General features: G+C 39.3%; 1 protein-coding gene across 8 annotated transcripts in view; it reads right to left on the bottom strand.

Moving 5' to 3' along the window:
- Nucleotides 1–262: 262 nt before the first annotated feature.
- NCOA7 (nuclear receptor coactivator 7) overlaps nucleotides 263–22617 on the bottom strand; it is a 163979-nt gene continuing 141624 nt past the window's right edge. For 6 of the 8 annotated variants that reach the window (XM_045057996.1, XM_045057994.1, XM_045057997.1 and 3 more), the window contains 5 exons: nucleotides 16498–16623; nucleotides 15004–15156; nucleotides 3229–3324; nucleotides 2717–2790; nucleotides 263–2345 (listed from right to left, as the gene is read on the bottom strand). In XM_045057996.1, coding sequence (XP_044913931.1) covers nucleotides 2210–2345; nucleotides 2717–2790; nucleotides 3229–3324; nucleotides 15004–15156; nucleotides 16498–16623 — 585 coding nt within the window. In that variant the 3' untranslated portion in view covers nucleotides 263–2209. Of the gene's footprint in view, nucleotides 2346–2716; nucleotides 2791–3228; nucleotides 3325–15003; nucleotides 15157–16497; nucleotides 16624–18319; nucleotides 20238–22617 lie in introns of those variants that run through there. The other 2 variants (XM_045057999.1, XM_045057998.1) reach the window with 2 other exon arrangements.

Genomic DNA, 22617 nt, shown 5'->3' with positions numbered 1-22617 from the left:
AAGAACAGCTAGAAGGATTAAGAACAGAGAAACTGGTAGGTAGAGCCAAGAGTTATCTCTAGTAACTGTAACGGGTTTTCATGAGCTGATGAGAAAGTAAGAGGGTGGCCACTGGGAACAAAAACGGACTTTCCAAGGCAGCAGTAAAACATGAATACTGGACCTTGTTTAATCTTGCGTATTTCATCATCCTCTCACACAAGTAAAACTTCTAGCATCCAATAAATACCTGTTGAATGAATCCTCGGGAAAGAAAATCACACTGGATGCATAAATTCCTTTATTGAAAATATTGGGCTAGCACTGCATTACATATACTCAATATCCATAAATGAAGGGCCACACATTTCTGATTGGACAATACTGTTTTAAATAGAGAACACAGCATCTGGATATGCTCTCACAAGTATAATATCATGGACTAAACTAGGTAGGAGTGAACTATATGCAAAATGACCATTTTGTTCATTAATAGCATATGGTTGCAAATGGCATAAATGGTAAACTTGATCATCATGAGACATTCCTGATATCTCACACCAACACATCATTTAACGAGCAGATTAAGGTTAAACTGTCAATATGTTGTTAATCAAGAGTTCTCAATAAGAGAACCTGGGTGAAAGCACACCAGGTTATATATTTAAGATTTAATAGAATTCATTTCAACTTGCATGGAATGTGAGTAGGGTAAAATAATTGCTGATCTGACAGGAGGCCACTTGGCATTTGTTCTCTTTTGTAAATATTCTAATAAGAGAATAATCTAAATTAGGAAATATTATGCCAGCTTAAGGCTACATTCTAAAGATGGTTTCATTTTTTTAAATGCAGGTATATAAATACTACTTATTTATGTTCCCTTTCAAAGGTCACAGGGGGTGTAATTTATGACAGACCACTTCTCAGCTTTGGCTATTATTTAGAAATTTTTTCCATTAGCAGTCTTTGGCTTTCATAAAAGTTTGGCAATCAGCAATATTGTTTAGTTTTTACCAAGGCTTTATTAGCATTTTTAACAAAGAATATTTTATGATGTGAAAATGGGTTGATGTTAGAAATAGTTTTTACTTTTTATTCCAATTTTTGTATGAATGCATTTCTTTGCATTGCTTTTTCTCAAATGAAAGAGTCTAGAAACCAAGACAATTGGGCTAATTTGACATTTTTCATTTGGTATAAAATATGCAGAAATGAAAACATTCAGTCTCTTTGAAAACAGAGGCCTGTTCATTAATTTAAGAACTTGGGGGAAATTATGCACAAAACACTATGAAAATAAAGTTTTTGTTATTAACACACATGATATTATAAGAAGCAAAACACTTTCTGTTCAAAGCAGGGTTTGTTCTAAGTCTAGATTCAGAAAGGTATCCATTTCTGTAAATATCAATTTACAACTGTGAGAAATGGCTTCTTCTTTACAACAATTATGTTCAGAGTAAGTAAAAATGTATCTTTTTAATGGCTAAATGGAAAGATGGCCTACAATAGTCAAATCAATAAACATTGGTAATGAGTTTTTAAAAATTCAGAATATGCTGCTTAAGACCTATCACCCTAAACAATCAGGGCAAAAGAAAATTCAATATAAAACTATATAAATCAAATGGGTTTGTTGCCAAAACAGCACAAAATGTATACATTTCCTTATTTCAAGATTTGACACATTAAAAGAAAAACTGCCAACACATTTTAGACAATATTCTAGAAATAATAAATAAGACAATTAAAAAAATCATATATTCCCTTTAAGTGCTGAGCACTTCCAATTTTTCTAAGTGAAACTAAGCTTTCCATGGCAAACAATAGTATGCTGTACATTTTGGTAATGAAAATTATGTTGATAAATACACAAGGCATGTATATATTTCCACAGTATCTTTTTTTTTCACAGTTACCAAAAATAAAAATAGCATTCAACTCATACATCTATAAATATTTTGATTCCTCACTGCATGGATTTGAAGGAAGTGGGAGCATAAAGTCTTTCAACAATCCGGACTTCAAAATTCTTTCTTTGTTGTCTGCCCTCCACATGGACCTTTCAGAAACGCTCTGCAATGTGACCATGCTCTGAGATGATGGCAGAAAGAAAGCGTTATGGTGGGATGAAGCAGTCTGGGCTGCGGCTAGGTCTTCCAGCCAGCTTTAGGAGGGCTGATGGAACCCAATCTTTTTAATGTGGTATTTTAAGGCAGTCTGAATTTCACTCGAATGTCCATACCTCGAGGTCTTGAACTATGAAGTCTTCCTTTTTGGAAAGAATATCATTATTGAAAGTGCTGCAGGAGTTGCTTCGTCCATGGTATAAATCGGCATCTAGCCATAAACCAAATCGTCCCCTGAAAAGATCAAAAATACAAAAAAGGTGAAAACATTTCAATCTCACGTGGCATACCTTCTACCCTCCCTTGCCTCATCTTTCCTTTATGCTATAGACAGACAAAACCCTAAACTGCTTGTAAAACAAAGTCTACATTTCCTTTATTTCATTTAAATGACCCATCTTTCCCAAAAGACAAGTGATAGTAGTCCATCATTTAGACACATAAATCATTTCATCTCTGATTCTTAGCATCTATGTTAGGCCACTGTCCTAATTACTCTAAGCACATGGCCTAGCTAAAATCACCGACACAGGTTTTGGTTATCTGGGTCAAAACAGACTCTCACAGGTCAGGTGGTAAATAAATAACAACAACAAAAACCTTACCCTCCACCACCAAGTTCCAAAGAACTTATGTCTCCATTAATAAAGTATGAGTTTTCTCCACTCCACTTAAAGACCTTAGGATAGAAACACAAGACAGAGAACAGACATTTCAATCTGGAGAATCAGTGAAGAGGGAATTATTAGGATAATACCTCTGTAGAGAAGGAAGCTGGCCATTAGCTGAGGAAGTTCCTAATTGGCAGATCTTTCCTACACCAGGATGAGAGCTTAAAAGGGGTTATGAGAGGAAAGACCTCTCAAGCACATGTTGGCTCTGACTTGCTATCCCTCCCTGGGTCCCAGAACATGCACAAGAGCAGTTTCCAAGGCCCAATGAGGGGCCCTAAAAGCACTTTGTGTGCTACAACCATGAAAAGCTGACCCAGGCTAGAGCGAGTCCAAATGAGGTTATGGGACAGCAGCTGCTCCCATGATAGTCCCCCACCTCCAACCCCATCCAGACTCCTGACACCGGGACATTAGGAATTTAGGTATTTCTCTCATTTACATACCTTGAAATTGGGGCTAAATGTGTAGAGAAAAGTTTCGCCTGTGCCGTAATAGTGGTCACTGAACTTGAAAGGATGAGTTGCATATGCTCCAAAAATCTGTCAAAAGAAAACAGAAACATTATCTAATTTCAAACCTAACCGTCCCAAAGAGTGGCGTTCTGAAATATTTTAACATAATCCTGCTCTAAGATATCATTAACCCTCTTTCAGCAAAGACCATTACTAAATTTGAGTTCTTAAATAAAAAGCTCACCCCCAACAAGCAGATAAATAAAATATCCCTAGTTCTAATTGAAACTCAAGTGGCTCAAGGGAAACTTATTTGACAAAGGCCAAAGATTATTCCAATTTTAAAGGACTTCCAAAGTCTACTATGGGCTCAAATTTCCTTTAGTGAATATGGTTGACATACTGGGAACATTAAACAACAACAAGCACCTTGCACACTGAAATGAGTGGTTGAAAGAACAAAATCATGTGTCTTAAGTGTTTTATAAGTGGATTCAAGGCCAGATATTTACCCAGAAATAATAAATGTCTTCTCTTTTGATTTATAAAAATTAGTTCTCAATATGCTGATTAAAACTGTATCCTTAACATAAGTGATCTAATATCTCTCAGCTGAAATGCCTTTTAAGAAAAAAATAATTCCATAATACAATGGGCTTTAGGGGTGATTTAGATGTATTCGAACCAATAATTTGTCCATTTTTCCTTACTGAGGGTTTGAATAAGCAGTGTTTTCAGGATTATGTGGGCCCACTGTCCCAGCTTCCTATCCTCCTCACATCCTGAGCAGTGCTTGCAAGGGTGAGAGCTGGCAAGAGTGAACATTATATTTTGAAAATGTCCCTAAGTGATTCTGATATACCTTCTACTTCAAAACCCACTTGGGAATCACTGCTTCAAATGGAGGCTTAGCACAATGCACTCTAGTTCCATCCATGTTGTTGCAAATGGCAAGATTTCATTCTTTTTTAATTGCCAAGTAATAATATTCCATTGCATATATATACCACATCTTTTAAAAAAATTTTTAAGTGTTTGTTTTTGATAGAGACAGAGCATGAGCGGGGGGGGGGGGGGGGCGCACAGAGAGAGAGGGAGACATACAGAATCTGAAACAGACTCCAGGCTCCAAGCTGTGAGCACAGAGCCTGATGCGAGGCTCGAACTCACAAATGGTGAGATTATGACCTGAGTCAAAGTCCGATGCTTAACTGACTGAGCCACCCAGGGGCCCCACAGACCACATCTTCTTTATCCACTTATCAGTCGATGGAGATTTGGGCTCTTTCTGTAATTTGGCTATTGTTGATAATGTTGCTATAAATATTGGGGTACATATGTGCCCCTTCAAATCAGCACTTTTGTATCCTTTGGATAAATACCTAGTAGAATAATTGCTGGGTAGTTCTACTTTTAGTTTTTTGAGGAATCTCCATACTGTTTTCCAAAGTGGCTGCACCAGTTTGCATTCCCACCAACAGTGCCAAAGTGCTCCCCTTTCTCTGCATCCTCACCAATATCTGTTGTTTCCTGAGTTGCTAATTTGAGCCATTCTGAAAGGTGTGAGGTGATATCTCACTGTGGTTTTGATCTGTATTTCTCTGATGATGAATGATGTTTAGCATCTTTTCATGTGTCTGTTAGCCATCTGGATGTCTTCTTTGGAAAAGTGTCCATTCATGTCTTCTGCCTATTTCCTCACTGGATTATTTACTTTTTGGGTGTTGAGTTCAGTAAGTTCTTTATAGATTTTGGATATTAACCCTGTATCTGATATGTCATTTGCAAGTATCTTCTCCCATTCCTCTGGTTGTCTTTTAGTTTTGTTGATTGTTTCCTTCACTGTGCAGAAGCTTTTTATCTTGAGGAGATAAACAGTTCATTTTTGCTTTTATTTCCATTGCCTCCAGAGGCATGCCCAGTAAAAAGCTCCTGCAGCCAAGGTCAAAGAGGTTGCTGCCCATTTTTTCTTCTAGTATTTTCATGGTTTCCTGTCTCACATGTAGATCTTTCACCCATTTTGAGCTTATTTTTGTGTATGGTTTAAGGAAGTGGTCCAGTTTCATTCTTCTGCATGTTACTGTCATTTTCCCAGCATTTGCTGAAGAAACTTCCTTTTTTGCCATTGGATACTCTTTCCTGCTTTGTCAAAGATTAGTCAGCGATACATTTGTGGGTCCATTTCGGTTCTCTATTCTATTCCACTGATCTATGTGTCTGTTTTTGTGCCAATACCATATTGTCTTGATGATTACAGCTTTGTAATACAGCTTGAAGTACGGAATTGTGATGCCTCCAGGTCTGGTTTTCTTTTTCAACATTACTTTGGCTATTTGGGGTCTTTTCTGGTTCCATAAAAATTTTAGGATTGTTTGTTCTAGCTCTGTGAAGAATGCTAAGTAAAATCAATCAGAGAAAGACAAATATCATAGGATTTCACTCATTAAATTTAAAACAAATTTAAGAAACAAAACAGATGAACATAGAGGAAGGGAAGGAAAAATAAGATAAAAACAGAGAGGGACGCCAACCTAAGAGACTCTTAAATATAGAGAACAAACTGAGGGTTGCTGGAGGGGAACTGGGAGGGGGAATGTGCTAAATGGGTGATGGCCATTAAGGAGGGCACTCTGTAAGTGATGAATCACTAGGTTTTACTCCTAATACCAATACTACATTGTATGTGAAGTAACTTGAAGTTAAATAAGTAAATTAAAAAAAATAATAATAAATGGGGGTTATCTGAAAAATGTCTTATAACTTTTCAAATTATTATAACTGGATTACAGTCATTGTGAAATCTCTTCTTTACCAATTACACGTAGTTCCTGGCAACTTGAAATACTAAAAATTAGACAGGGTAGAAGTCTAGAAACTCTTTCTAACCAATGTTCTTCATACTCCCTACTACCAAACCTTTCCCTAGAGCTGCTAAGAACAAACAAAACAGTAACAAAAACATCAAAAATCCACTTCCCTTCTTCTGGTGATATTTCAGTGAAAGAACTAAAGTATAGCTGTGATAGGCATCTTTTTTTAAAAGCATGGGCTTAAAATAGGACAAGAAGGGCAATGGCCTGAAGTGGAAGAAAGTTATTCCTTTTCTGATCAATGAATAGGGAAAGCCACCTTACCCACTCACCTTCTCAGGATTCTAATTATATTTTTTCTTAGCTAACATTTCTTAGCAATCATGGAAACCTACTTAAGGACCAGAGATTGGATGATACTAAGGAATTACTGTTTTGTTAGGTATATAGCATTGTGGCTATATAAGAAAATGTCTATTTTCTTTTTTCTATTAATTTATTTAGAAAGGAATTGTATTAATATGTATATAATGATATTGTTGGGTCTAAACCATTAAAAATGTAATACATTTGGCAATAATGGAACAAAGGAATCCTTGGGGAAAAAATTAAGACAACCAAAAGTGGTAAAAAAAAAAAAAAAAACAAGGTTAACATAACAAAATTTATAAATGTGTATTTGCTCTCCTTTCTTCTCTCAGCTTTTAAAAAAAAATTTTAACATTTATTTATTATTGAGAGACAGAGAGAGACAGAGCATGAGCCGGGGAAGGGCCGAGAGATGGGAGACACAGAATCCAAAGCAGACTCCAGGCTCTGAGCTGTCGGCACAGAGCCCAACGTGGGGCTCGAACTCACAAACTGCGAGATAATGACCTGAGCCGAAGTCGGACGGACGCCTAACCGATGGAGCCACCCAGGCGCCCCCTCTCAGCTTCTTTAGTAGAAAAATTTATATAAAGTAATAATCATAACAATTTATTTTTGGGTTTTTAATATATATCAGTGTAATATATATAACAAAATTACCACAAAAATTGAGAAATTTAATTGAGCGATAAGGGAGTAACATTTCTGCACCTCACTGAAATTAAGCTAGTATAAATCAGACTTTATCAATTGCCTGATGATCGCTCTATTTTCCACAATGCCTTACGGCGTATATTTCTCCACAGTCTAACTTGACTAAAACTGAGCCCCTTTGCCCCAAAGGTTTCTTTGAACAGTTTATGAAGTTTACCCTGACTCCAGGAAGGCCCTCATTAGTGGTCTCTTTTCCTGGTTCTCTCTGGTAGACTAGATGGTCTTCAGTTTGGCTTGTTGTCTGCATGCAGATGCCAACCTCCTCTTAATTGTTTACCACCAAAATTTTCATCATTTTCTAGAGTATCCTTTGGCTTGAACTTCTCCATACTCTTCTAAATAAAGTCAGTTCCTTTGGGAAAGCTTCAAAACTCTGTGTACCCTCCATCCTTTCTTTTTACATATTCATAAAGAGTTAAAATTTTTTTTATTGAGATTAAGTTGATAATGTAATATTATGTGAGCTTCAGATGTACATTATAATTTGACATCTGTATTCATTACAAAGTGACCATCTCCACAGATCCAGTTACCACCCATCAACCATACTTTTGACCCCTTCTTTCCACTTTGCATACAACCTGCTGCCCTTTCCCTTTAACCATCAATCTGTTGTGTCTAAGTTTTTGTTTTTATTTATTTTTTTGTAGTTTTAGACTCCACGTGAGTGAAATCATACTGTTTCTTTTTCCTGACTTATTTCATTTAATATAATACCCTCAGGATCCATCCATGTTGTCACAAATGACAAGATTTCAATCAATTTTATGGTTTAGTAGTATTCCAGTATGCATATCCACCCATGTGTATATATGCCACATCTTCTTTATCCATGCATTCATAGATAGACATTTAGGTTGTTTCCATATCTTAGCTACTTACTGTAAATAGTGCTGCTATGAACACTGGGATGCATATATTTTTTTGAATTAATGTTTTTATTTTCTTTGAGTAAATACCCAGTAGAGGAATAGTTGGATAGCATGGTAATTCTACTCTTAACATTTTGAAGGATCTCCATACTGTTTTTCATAGTGGCTGCACCAATTTACATTCTTACCAACAGTGTCTGAGGGTTCCCTTTTCTCCACATCCCCACCAACACTTGTTATTTCTTGTGTTTTTGATGTAACCATCCCAACCTGTGTGAGATGATATCTCATTGTAGTTTTGATTTTCATTTGCTTAATAATTAATGATGTTGGAACATCTTTTCATGGGCCTGTTGGCCATTTGTAACTCTTCATTAGAAAAATGTCTGTGCAGATCCTCCACCCATTTTTTAACCAATTGTTTGATTTTTTTGGTAAAGTCGTATGGGTTCTTTATATATTTTGGATATTAATCCTGTGTTAGATATGTGATTTGCAAATATCTTCTCCCATTTAGTAGGTTCCCTATCCTTTGCAGTGCAGTAGCTTTTCAGTTCGATGTCCCATTTGTTTACTTTAGCTTTTGTTTCCTTGGTCTTTGGATTAAGATTCACAAAAACATCACTAAAATAGATGTCACAGAGTTTACCTACTATGTTTTCTTCCATGAAACTTATGGTTTCAGTTATTGTGTCCAAAACTTTAATCCATTTTGAATTAATTTTTGTACATGATGTAAGACAGTGGTCCAATTTCATTCTTTTGCATGTGGCTGTCCAGTTTTCCCGGCATCATTTACGGAAAACATTGTCATTTCTCCGCTGTATGTTCTAAGCCCCTTTGTCATAAATCATCCATATATATGCGGATATATGTTGCATTGATCTGTGTGTCTGTTTTTATGCTAATGCCATACTGTTTTAACTACTAAAGCTTTGTAATATAGTTTGAGTCAGGGAGTGTAATACTTCCAGTTTTGTTCTACTTCCTCAAGATCGCTTTGGCTATTTGGGATCTTTTGTAGTTTCATACAATTTTTTAAAATTATTTTTTCTAGTTCTGTGAAAAATACCACTGGAATTTTGACAGGGATTGCATTGAATCTGTATAAACTCTGGGTAGTATGGACATTTTAACACTATTGATTCTTTGAACTCATATTTTCCATTTGTGTCTTGTTCAATTTCCTTCACCAGAGTCTTATGGTTCTCTGTGGACAGGTCTTTCACCTCCTTGGTTAAATTTATTCTTAGTTATTTTACTGTTTTTGATATAATTGTAAAAAGGACTGCTTTCTTAATTTTTCTGATAATTCGTTATTAGTGCATAGAAATGCCATTGATTTCTGTAGATTGATTTTGTATCCTGGAACTTTACTGAATTATTAGCAGTTCTAACAGGTTTTTGGTGGAGTCTTCAGAGTTTTCTATATAAAGTATCATATCATCAGCAAATAGTGACTGTTTTACTTCTTCCTTTCCAATTTGGATGCCTTTTATTTCTTTCTCTTGTCTAAGTGCTCTGGCCAGGAATTCCAATAATATGTTTAATAAAAGTGGAGAGAGTGGGCATCCTTGTCTGTGACCGTAGAGGAAAAGCTTTCAGCTTTTCACCAGTGAGTATGTTAGCTGTGGATTTATTATATGGACTTTATTATGTTGAGGTACATTCCCTCTACACTTATTTTGTTGAGAGTATCATAAATGGATGTTGAATTTTATCAAATGCTTTTTCTGTACCTATTCAGAAGATCATTATGATTTTTAACTTACACTTTGTTAATGTGGCATATCACATTGATTGATTTGCAAATATTGAACCATCCTTACATCCTGGAATAAATCCCATTTGATCATGGTGTATAAGTTTTTTAATGTATTGTTGAATTTGGTTTGCTACCATTTTTTTTTGAGGATTTTTACATCTATGTTCATTAATGATAATGGCCTGTAATTTTCTTTTTTTTCTCTTTTGTCTGGTATTGGATATCAGGCTAATGCTGGCCTCATAACATGAGTTTGGAATTGAAGCCAACATTGTACTATATGTTAACTAATTAGAATTTAAGAAAGAATAAAAAATATAAAATAGCAAAAATATAAAATATTTAAAAAAGGAACTAAAATATAAAATATAAAATAAAATAAAAATAAAATAATTGAGTTTGGAAGTGTTACATCCTCTTCAATTTTTTGGAAGTTTGAGAAGAATACGTATTAAATCTGCTTTGAATGTCTGATAAAATTTACCAGTGCAGCCATCTGGTCCTGGACTTTTGTTTGTTGGGAAGTTTTTGATTACTGATTCAATCTCCTTACTAATAATCAGTCTGTTTAGATTTTCTATTTCTTCATGATTCAGTCTTGGAAGACTGTATGTTTCCAAGAACTTGTCCATTTCTTCTAGGGTGTTCAATTTCCTGGTATATAACTGTTCATAGCAGTCTCTTATAATTCTTTATATTTCTGTGATATCAGTTGTTAACTTCTCTTTCGTTTCTGATTTTATTTGGGCCCTCTTTTCTTCTGGTGAATCTAGCTAAAAGTTTGCCAAATTTGTTTTATCTTTGCAAAGAACCAGTTCCTAGTTTCACTGATCTTTTCTATTTCTTATGAAAAAAAATTTTTATTTTATTTATTTCCTCTCTGATCTTTATTGTTTCATTCCTTCTACTAATTTTGGGCTTGTTCTCCGCCCCCCCCCCTAGTTTCTTTAGGTGTAAAGTTAGATTACTTGAGATTTTTCTTGTTTCTTCAGACAGGCCTATATTGCCATGTACCTTCTCTTTTAGAACTGCTTTTGCTGCATCTCGTAGATTCTGGTATGTGGTATTTCTGTTTTCATTTTTCTCTATGTATGTTTAAAATTTCTTCTTTCATTTTTTTCAATGGCCTATTGGTAATTCAGTAATTGTTTTTTAGTTTCATACCACTGTGTACAGAGAAGATGCTTGATATAATTTTAGTATTACTGAATTTACTGAGACTTGTTTTGTGGCCTAACATGTGATCTTTCCTAGAGAATGTTCTATGTACACATGAGTAGAATGTGTATTCTGCTGGTTTTGGATGGGATGTTCTGTTTATATCTATTCAAAGTTCATCTGGTTTAATGTGTCATTTAAGGTCAGTGTTTTCTTATTGATTTTCTCTCTCTCTCTCTCTCTCTCTCTCTCTACACACACACACACACACACACACACACACACACACACACTACTTAGTTTGTTATCTTTACTTTTTTGTCTTTTAACCTCATACCTGCTTTTGTAAGTACCGCCAGGTCTGGAGGAGGCCAGAGGTAGGCTGCTTTTCACATCTGGTGGGGCAAGGGCTGAGGGGATCTCTGCCATGGACAGGGGCCAGGCCGTGGCAAGTTTGCCCACTGTGTCTAGCAGGACAGTGGTTGTGGCAGATAAGCACAGGCTGGGGTGACCACGTGCAAGGGATCTGACGAGGGCCACAGTGGACAAGTGGATGAGTGCAGGGCTGAGGAGAGTCTGTGGTAGATGAGCACAGGGCTAGAGCTAGCCTAAGTGCCTGGTGTGGCAGGGTAGAGGCCGAGCTGGATGAGCACTGGGCCAGCCTGGTGGGGTGGGGTTACAGGGGAACACAGGGTAAGCCTGTAGCACTAGCAAGGGAAAATGACAGCACCAAAAACACCACCCACCAGCACTAGGGTAGCAAGGAAGTAGTGTAAAAAAATGGCACCCTCCAGTGCCTGTATCCACAGAGAGATCTCCATCAGACTCCTGCCCCTCTGGTATACTTTCTATAACTAGTCAACAGATCTTCCTCACATGTGGTCCAGGTGCTTCTCAAGCTACTGCCTGTGTGTTGAGACTCAAAGCAAATGAGTCCGTGTGTGGCCCCTCAATGATGGAATTTCCCTTCCCTACAGCCCTTGTGCTCTCCTGAAAATTAGCCTCAGGTTTTCAAAGACAGTTATTTTGGGGGTCTGCCTCTGGTGCGGGTCCCATGGGCCAGTGTGTCTAATGTGGGACCTGAACCCCTAGATTCTCAGAGAGAGGCTGCATGTTTCGGGATCTCTCTCCCTCTTGTGGGTCACTAGGGGGGTGGGGTGGGTTCCTGTCAAGACTGCTTTTCTGCCCCTTCTACCCATCTTGATGTGGCTTCTTTTTGTCTTTTTTTTTTTTTTTTCTGTCCTGTGTTATAGAAGATCTGTTCTGCTAGTGTTCAGGTCTTTTTCAGAGAGAACCGTTCTACAATTCTAACTTGGGTGTGTCCATCGGAGGAGGTTAGCAGAGCTCTGTGTCTTATGATCCGCCTTTTCTCCTAGAGCTAGGAGCCAGGGTTTCTGGTGGGCGAAGCAGCAGCCACTGGTCTTGGCTTGCCTCAGCTGGCATGGAATGTCTGCTCTAAGAGCTGAGGCAAGGGCTTTATGCTCCTATCTTCTCCTATGCCTAAGGTAGAGCATCTCCCCTATGAATAGAGGTTGGGTAGAAGAAAAGAATCCTCTACGTCTAAGCCATACTTGCCTGGAATTTAGCCTCTGAAACACCGATCTTGGGTAGGTTATAAGAAGTGCTGGGGACCTGCCCCTAGAAAGTATATCATAGCCCTTGCATGGGAGCTGGGGGAAGTGGGAACCCCATCTTCTTGTCCACACAGGAGCTTCCATCAGTCTGAACTGAGGGCTGCAGGGAAGGAAGCAGGTTGTGCTTCAGATGCCACAGAATCTCACTAGTACTAGTGATTTGTTAGGTTTTCTTAAATAAATGTTTGTTCACTTGCTGTATGCCCTTAGGACAATTTTCAGAGACTTTAAGTGATTATTGTTTTTATAATTTCTACCAGTTATGGCTGTTTCACTGACGACGGATTCTGCAGAGCTCCTTACTGCTACCATTCTGCATATGTAATTCTTTTGTATTAGAATTTTCCATAATTCATTCCCAGACAGATTTACAGGTGTTGTTCTATCATGTCCTCAAACACAGCAAAGCCACATTCTTGCCTTGGGGGTGAATGGGGTGTGGAAAGCAGAGTTGGTATCCAGGTGTTTTCAAACACAAGTGCCTCCAGGGTACCAGATTCAGTAAGACTACATCTCCTGATGAATAGAGGAGCCTTCAGGTACAGGCCTCCTTTACATGCCTGCTGACAGGGGGCTTGGTGGAATTGTGCTGCACACCTGCTCTGTGTTGCCAACACCTTCCCCAACAAATGTGGTATCTTTTGGTAAACTAGTACGAGAACTAATCTATACTTATGGTGAGGGTTTGTGTGTGGTCTAAAGCCATCTAGCCATATCTCATCTAAAACATAGCATCCAACATCTCAAACATTTCACTGAATCCCTGAGTAATTCCATTTTACACGTACTTTGTTATTATTACTTTTTAAATTTTTTAAAGTTTATTTATTGACAGAGAGAGAGAGAGAGAGAGAGAGAGGGGGGGGAGATTATACAAGCAGGGGAGAGGCACAGAGAGGCAGAGAGAGAGAGAGAGAGAGAGAGAGAATCCCAAGCAGGCTCTGCACCACCAGCACAGAGCCTTACATGGGGCTCTAACCCACAAACCACAAGGTCATGACCTGAGCTAAAGTCTGACACTTAATGGACTGAGCCACCCAGGTGCCCCAACCTTTGTTATTAATTTTTTACCTTGACTGTACCCAGCTGGATCATGATTAAATAAAGTATCATCAATCAAGAAATAATAACAGTAACCGTGATAATAAACTTCTCCCCATACTTCTTTATCTATAGTAACACAGCAATAAAGTCCCAGAAAAGATCACAGTTGAGAAAGACAGTGCCTTCAGTACTCCCATGTCTCCACTAATTTCTCCCAAGACAAATTATGATAGCAAAGATCTATTCCCCTAAAATGATGCCAATTATATAGCTTCACAGCAAGCTCCCCAGGGCTTAATAGTGCCCCATATGTAACAGGCACTCATACATTTTCTGAACATATGAATAAATGAAAGACTGTTGAATAAAACCTGCTTCCATGACAGAAAGAGAAAAGAATGACATCTATATCTTACAAATGTAAAGGAATTTCATCTTGATATAACACAGACCAGACCAAAGTGAATAAATAGCAGATGAGACGTCTTCCTTTTGTGGAGCAAATGCCTGACTAGGTAGTATATGAAAGAAACCTATAAACATTCCACTCATATCCCAAGCTGACTGACAGAAGCACTAGTGAAGGTACATGGGGGTAATATCTAGAATTCTCCTCTGCCTCCAAGACCCACTACAGCACAGGTGAAAGGGCAATGAGCAATGGTACAGAGCATTCTTTGCTGTTTCATAACAATCGGGCCCCTCAGGTCGAACACACCCTGGCTCTGAATGGCTCTCCATCTCAGCAACCGTGCCGGCACAGTTTGTGGGTACTACCTCAGCTCCTGGAAAGAGTTCTGATATGGCACGAGAGTTTTCTGTAACTATCTCCCTTTCCAGACTTGACTTTTCTCCAACTTTTCAGGCTTTAGGCTGTGGAATATCAACATTGCTTCCTACTGTATGGTGAGCACAGGAAAAAAAAATTCTGTAGAATATGACTGTATTTGGAGATACGCTTCATTTTCCTTTTTGAGATGCATTCTGAAGTATGTAGGGGTGAAATGACATAATAATTGGGATGTACTTCAAAATACTTCAGTGAAGATAAACCAACAAAGAAAGACAGATGAAGCATATGGGGCAAAATCATGCTAAGTGTAAATCTGGCTGATGAGGAATTTTTGTACTGGTCTCTCTCCTGTTGTGTAAGTTTGAAAATCTTCATCAAAACAAATGTTTTCTATGAGGGCTGCCTAGGTGGCTCAGTTGGTTGGGCATCTGGCTCTTGAATCTGGCTCAGGTCATGACCTCAAAGTTCATGAGTTTGAGCCTCACTGGCAGTGCAGAGCCTGCTTAAGATTCTCTCTCTCTCTGCCCTTCCCTCTCTCTCTGTCCCTTCCCCCCTCTCTCAAAATAAATAAATTATTTTTGTTTTTCTATGAAAGAACAAGCCTCACCTGATTATCCATATCTTTGATGACCAACAGGACAGGACTATCTAGCGATGCTGACTTCCGATAAAGAGTTTTCAAACTGGTCCCATGCTCTAATGTGCTATATGCAAGTCTCCATGGATACCCTTGTACCCTTGCTGGAAGACGTCGGGCCAGCTGCAAATCCAAAGATGGAGATGTAAATATACAGTTTGCCCACAAATCCCTCATAAGCTTACAGCACAAAGCAAGAACCTGAGGCTCAAACTCAAAATCACACTTACTCACATGTTGTTCCTCTTTACTCTGGCAAATATTTGTCACTATAAACCAAGAAAGAGAAGCGAGAATCACTGCTTGATGGTGTTGACCTTGGTAGGGATGCCAGCCAGAGCACACATTCCCTTTCAGGGCCATGAATGAGGGGTCACTATGCAACTATGCATTTGAAGATACAGCACCCAGCTTGATATGAATTAGACACGAGCCCTCCCTTTTACACTTCAACCTGACCTTCAGCAAACAGTTCATGGTTCTCCGATGGTTCTTTCTAAATGCTCATAAGCTCAGAACTACTACTGATATTGGCAGCTTCTCACAGAAGTGAGAACAAGAAAACATAGGTGTTTTATGCTAGTAGTCAAATAAATGCAGTCTGTCCTCATCTTGCTCGTATCTTTCACCTACATTAACATTTAGCTTGAACTGGGCTGCCATAAATACCAATAATGCATATCTCTTCAAAACTACTGACAAAGGAGGCTATGAAGTAAGGAAGTTTTCAGAATGCTTAACATCAGTTCTAATATCAGCATGAACTCCATCTCCATAACTGCTTGCTCAAGTCTCCCGGCTTTCCTGAGCCTTCACAGGCTCATCTGCAAATTGAGAGATTGAACTCGATTCTTTAATGTCTCTGAAATGCAGATTTCTGAGTTGGCTAGTGGGAGAAATGCAAGGGATTCCTTACTCAAGTTCAAACGCAGCACATGATAGTATTTCATAAGAATTGAAGAGATTTTCAGAAAATATAAAGTGAACAAGGAAAATTACAGAAAAAAAGGAAAATTATTCCTAGTGGTAGGTAGTTTTCATAAAGCTAGGGAAGTGTATTTGCTATATGACTTTAATTGAACCCAAAAAGTTGAAAAACCATTAGAACTCTGCAGTAATCACCAGGATAAATTTAAATCCTCTTGTGAGTGTTAGGAATATGCACAGGACTGTGGTAGGACAATTTAAAAACTGTTTTGAAGACATGAAGTGGCTTTTCATTCAGGTTTAGGAGATGGATGTAGTTTCTGGCCAAGTCTCCAGACTCCCACGAAGGTGACCCGGAGTGCTAACGTAACCTTCTGAAGCGGAGAAAGGACACGGACATTGGTTGGGCTGCTGGTGTTCTTTCTTTAAACCCTGGCCCTTCCTTCACCCCCAGTGAGAGGAGCAAATGCAGTCAGGGATGGAAAATGCCTTTTTCAGGCCTGGAAGCCCCGCCCTATGTCCCAGGGGAGCGCCCACCTGCTCGATGTGCATGTTCTCCAGGAGTGCGCTATGGGGCTGCAGGACTGGTAGGGCCACTTCGTCGTCCTCTTCATAGTAGCTGCAGGTGCTCTTCCTGCGCTTTGCCTCCTCAACAGTGATGATCTGAAACGGAGAAGACAAAGCCCCCAAAACCTGATATGCTTGCTTTTCTGTTGCCTGCTAAAAACGGCCTCAGGTACACGGTTGCCCAGAACAGGTGGAGTTTTAGCAGTAAGACGTAAACTGAACCAGGACTCTGGGAAAAGGGCTAATTTCAACTTCAATTTCTGAACAAATGCAGAATTTAACACAGTTCAGCTGAGGTACTTAATACGTACAAATTAAAGTCATAGGGTTTCCACCTTTACTATGGCTGCCAAGTGCTCATTGAGGGTGTATCATTATGCATAACTCTACAGGTGACATACCCTGCATCTAAATTTGAATTGTTAAGGGACAAATCAGGAATCATTCTGTAAGTCTTCTATAAACAGGATAATTGGTAAGTAAGATTAGTTTTTTTTTTAATTTTTTTTAAATTTATTTTTGAGACAGAGAGAGACAGAGCATGAGCAGGGGAGGGGCAGAAAGAGAGGGAGACACAGAATCCAAAGCAGGCTCCAGGCTCTGAGCTGTCAGCACAGAGCCCAATTCCCGGCTGAAACCCACAGACTGAGATCATGACCTGAGCTGAAGTCGGACACTTAACCGACTGAGCCACCCAAGCGACCAGATAAGGATAGTTTTTAAATCAAGACTCCTACGAATGTTTTCTCTCAAGGCTATGGCACATAGCAACAAACGCTGAAGAAATAACAAATGGTAACATCCACTAGAAGCAACAATACAAAGAGACACAAAACTAAATTTAGTCTAAATTACAATTAGGTGACAATTCTTTATGTATGATTTAGAAACTATCAAAATATTTTTTCCTTCAAAACTGAGAAACATGATTTTATACACATTTATTATTTCACTGTAACTTGCTTATGAACAACCAAAGTCCATTTCAATTTAAAATCTATTTTGGGGGGGGGGGGATGCCTGGGTGGCTCAGTCTGTTAAGCATCTGACTCTTGATTTTGGCTCAGGTCATGATCTCAGGGCCTCCTGTGCTGACTGACAGGGCAGAGCCTGCTTGGGATTCTCTCTCTCTGCTCCCTCCCCTCCTTGCGCTTGCGGTCTCTCTCTCTTTCTCTCTCAAAATAAACTTAAAAAAAATTTTAATCTATTTTTTGCCCCTCCTAACGTCTGGATAAATCACTAAATTATTTTGAAATTGAATGATACAGATAGGGTGATTAGTTCAGCAGAATACCTGGGTACTATATTTAGTCACTTTTGCATCATAGAGAAAAACAACATTTAAGTTACATTTAGTCAAAGTTGTCAGATAATGCACTACTCCATTTCCAATATGCACAGTGATAGTTACCTGCCACTATCTGAACTAGATTTATAGGTAAGGAAATTAGCTAACAAATTTTACTATCTTCTCATGGGAGATTTACTTAAAAAACAAAAACAAAACAAAAACACTGTCAAAGAATCACAAACCCAGCATTTTAAATGTATTAAATAAAGCGCACTTTTTTTGTGAACTCCACATTTAATACAGGTACAAAGAGGGCTATGGAATGAAAAAGAATAAAATAGGGGCTTTTGAAGGGGCAAACCACATCATATCCATCTCCCAAACGTTCCGCTGAAATGTCAACACAATCCTTTCTCATTAGAAAGCATCTGAAAACATACTGAGTTGCAGATCTCTGAGGATTCACTGACATCTTATTAGCTCCCAGGGACTCCAGCATACCTTCACAAAAGGCTCTTGGTCCGGTCTGGCACAATAGAAAATCTGAATGTCCAAGGGCAACCTTCGGTCTCGCATCCTGACGGGGGAGAACCTTCTGCTTGCTTTCTAACGAGGAACAGCTTTTTTCTCTGCCTTCACACCACTGTTGCTTACGGCCACGCTGAGCTACAACTGTTTTTGCAGTATCTAGTTTCCTGCATGATTGAGTTTCTGTTTCCCTTAGGAGAGGGCTCAACATTTCTACAGGAACACACCCAAATTAGGATTTAGAGCAAACACACACTTCCTGTCAGGCATTGCTGTGAGGCTGTAAAATGACACTTTCACCTTTGAAACGGTAGTTTCCTAACTGCAACAAAACTCCATTGTTGTTTTGTTTCTTTTTTTTCCCCTTTTCTTCTTATACTTTTCTTCCTAATAGTCCTCTGGCTAAGCTAGCTCTTCTAGTCCTGCCTCTTCAGAGTTTTTTCCCAGCACCTTCTCTAAAGCTAAATTTCCATTTTTAAACTTCATGTATGTTCCTGACATAGGTTTGAATCTCAAAGGAGCCTTTACCCAAGGTAGGTATATTACACTTACAACAAGGGCATTTCACCTCAATGACACATTATGTTTGTCGGATATGCGGACCTTAAAAGAATGGGAGAACATCCTGGTTTATATGAGGCTGAGAAGAAGGCTACTTTACATTCAGTGTTTCAAAAGAGCTGACAAAGGTACATTTACCTCCTTACCTTTTAGAGTACTCATCTTAATGACTAATAAGCATGATGAGTTCTCCTCTACTTCCCAGATCAGATGGCAGGGGGTTGGGAAAACATGTAGATGACCACTGCATCAATTTTCAGTGATCGTTCTGTGACTCTTCCAGATCCAAATGGCTTTTGTTTTTGGGTACTGCTGAGCACATCAGAGTGCTATTGTACAGCTCAAGCTGGGGTGTGTTCTCATGAGAATTCTGGCAGATAACTCCATGACCAGACCCAGGTCAGCTGGAACTGATTTTCAATGCATGAACCGGGACACAAATTGGGGCAGAATCACTTGGATTTTGTGCCAGTGAGACAGCACTGGCACTCTCTTCAGTTACTGGCACTTCACAACAGCTAGCATTTACTGATCTCTCTCTCGATGATGGCACGTATCAGGTACTTGGCCAGGCTTGGGGACACAAAGCAGTCCACAGTCTCAAGAGGGTGAAGAGACAGCAGAGAGACATTTATAAATAATATGAATGCCACTCCATGTATTACAAATGCTAATAGTAGCAACTCAAAGGTGGGGGCACCTAGAGCCTTGGGAGATGGCTTATTCACAGAGCGGATGGGGCTTCAGTTTGAGAGCAGAGGGTGCAGCGTGGAGAGATGTCGGGGTGGAGGGTACAGAAGGAAAACAGGTATGTTTGTTCTAGGTTCACTATGGCTTGGGAATAGAAAGGAAGAGAAGTAGAGATGACGCTGGTGAAGGATGGAAGTGGAGAAAACCAAGAATCTTAATGCCATGAAGAAGCTGAGAACTTACCCTAGGGGCCACTGTGTCTAAAACCTGGCTATTCTTCAAAATCTAGGAGCTTTAAAAAACACAGATTCTGACAATCCTCTCCCAGACCTACTAAATTTCTGTCTCCAGTGGTAAAGGTCTAAGAGTCAGTTAAAGGAAAACAAATCACCAAGTGTTGGTCTGATGATTGGCCAGGTGGGTAATGATAACTGTAGGCAATGGAGAGTCCCTGAGTGTTTGAAGCATGGGAGTATTTGATCATATGTGTTATTTAAACAAGTTAAGTAGATAGCGCAGAACATATATGAGACCTTTAAATATGATGAAGGAAACATCAGAAACCATTAAGTAGTGTTGGAAAAAATTACCTATTAAAAATATTACCTATCATGTATCAATAAATCAACTGCAGACTGAGTGGGGTTTAAATTGATACTACAGGGCCACCCATACCTAAAAACACTATAGGGGGAAAAAAAAAAACAAAAACAAAAGCAAAAAAAATCCAGCCCTTCCCCTGCTCACACACATGCTTCTGCACACATGTGCTATCTCTTTCTCAAGAAAAAATAGAGGAGAGGGGCACCTGGGCAACTCAGTCCGTTGAGTGACTGACTTCAGCTCAGGTCATGATCTTGCAGTTTGTGAGTTTGAGCCCTGCATCTGGCTTGCTGTTGTCAGCACAGAGCCTACTTCAGATCATCTGTCTCCCCCTCTCTGCCCCTCCCTTGCTCTTGCTCTCTCTCAAAAATAAATAAATATTAAAAAAAGAGGAGACAAAAAATTAGTATCATTTAATCATAAAGAGTTCAGTATTAAGATTCTTCTAGAAAAATGAGCAAAGGAAATGAGTGGGAATCACACACACACAAACACACACACACACACACACGTGTTTTTCATCTATTCTTTCCTCAACCAAGGAAATAAAAATTAAAATATATCATTTTTATGCTTCCAAATTAGCAGAATTTTGGGGTGAATAACAGTAATAATCCTTGCTGCTGGAATAAACACAGTGAGAGGGGTATTCCTCACATTGCTGGCAAGTTAAGTTGCCATATATAAAAAAAAAATAGGATCCTTTAATACTCTTCTATCAACTAATATCACTCCTAGGAAACTAAGGGAACAGTAAGGGTTGCAGATCATTTCACCCTTGTGAAAAACTTGAACCAACACAATGATTCCTAAAAGTGGGGAATTGTTAAAAAAATTATAATTGAGATTTTAAATGTCATGCAACCATTAAAATGAGGCTTAAAAATCTGCAAGATGACACAATTCCCACAAGATGTTAGGTGGGAAAACCAGATGCAGAACTATACTTAAAACATGATTGCCCTTTGCAAAACTAAAAAGACTCCCTACCCCGAAACCCCTAAGAAAACATCCTAAAATAAATGAGAAAAAAGGGAACTGAATAAAATGCACAAAACTGTTAAGGGTGGTCACATATTTTTAAATGTTCTGCATTGTACTTTTCTGTAGTTTCCAAATTTCCTACAATAAGCAGGTGTTACTTATATAAAATTAGGACATAAAGCTTACTTAAAGAGTCTGTGTATGGGAGAACAGACTGGTGGTTGGGTTGGGTCTGGAGGTGCCCTTGGGAGTCCAAGTGAAGGATGCAGACAGGCTGACTGGGGCACGTTTGATGGAGGGAAGCAGAGGTCTCTGTACCATATAAGATCACAATCAATAAAACTTTGACTAGATATGATGAAGGAAAAGAATCTAGGATGATATCTAGGTTTCTAGCTTGGACCACCACCAATTGAGATGGGAATACGTGAGAATAAGCAAGTTTGGGGGCATGAGGAGTTGTTTTGGACATGCCGAGGATCAGACACCTGCTAGCTTCCGGAGGAGTGACAGTCCCCCTCCGGTCCCCCTTCCCAAAGGAGCAGCAATGCTGTTGCAGTGGCTTGGCTTGACGGTAACGCTAGTACGTGGGGCCTGCTCCTGCATGCAAGGGAGTGTGGCAAGCATTCTGCTGCTCGCTGCACTTTTGGACTCTCTCTGCCATGTGGCCAGAAAACAGGGATAAGGCAGCCTGACCAGTCTAGCCACTTATCTCTCCAGTTATGAGCACAAGTATTAGCATAAGCACGAGGAGCTTGGAATAGGCCAACCCAGTTCTTCCTCCTTCTCCATCCCTTCTTCTTTTCCTCCTCTTCCACCACAGATCTAGAGGAGTTTCTTAGAGGGATTTGCCCTCTCTTTCATTCTCCTCAGTGGCTCAGTCTGAGAAGGCCTGAGGCAGACTGCCCAGGCCCACACTAGATCTTGAAGCAGACCTTTCTCTCCCTGTATACCTCTTTAGCTCCTTTCCCTCTGGTACTGGTAGATGTGGCCTCTCTCTCCTCCCACTGGGGTTAGCAAGAGCTGAGATTCAAGGATGGCATTAGTGGAGAGAGGCAGAACAGTCCTTCAAAGGGGGCTGCTCCCACTCAGGATATTCAGGCCTCATCAGGCAAGGATTAACCGCCTTTCCCCCGAGCGCTCCCCCCCCCCCCCCACCATGTTATCTAACCTTCTCTCTGGAACTCCATATTGGAGCAAGAGGCCACAGTCTCAGTAAGAAAATGAACACTTCAGGGTTGCCTGGGTGGCTCAGTCAGTTGAGCATCCTACTCTTGGTTTAGGCTCAGGTCACGATCTCACAATTTTGAGTTTGAGCCCCACGTCAGGCTCTGCACTGACAGTTCAGAGCCTGCTTAGGAGTCTCTTTCTCTCTCCCTTTCTTTCTGCCCATCCCCCACTTGTGCTGTCTCTTTCAAAAATAAACTTAAAAA

Source organism: Felis catus, chromosome B2, assembly GCF_018350175.1.
Source record: "Felis catus isolate Fca126 chromosome B2, F.catus_Fca126_mat1.0, whole genome shotgun sequence".
In the NCBI taxonomy this organism is placed as follows: Eukaryota; Metazoa; Chordata; class Mammalia; order Carnivora; family Felidae; genus Felis; species Felis catus.
This window is presented reverse-complemented; position numbering and strand designations above follow the sequence as displayed.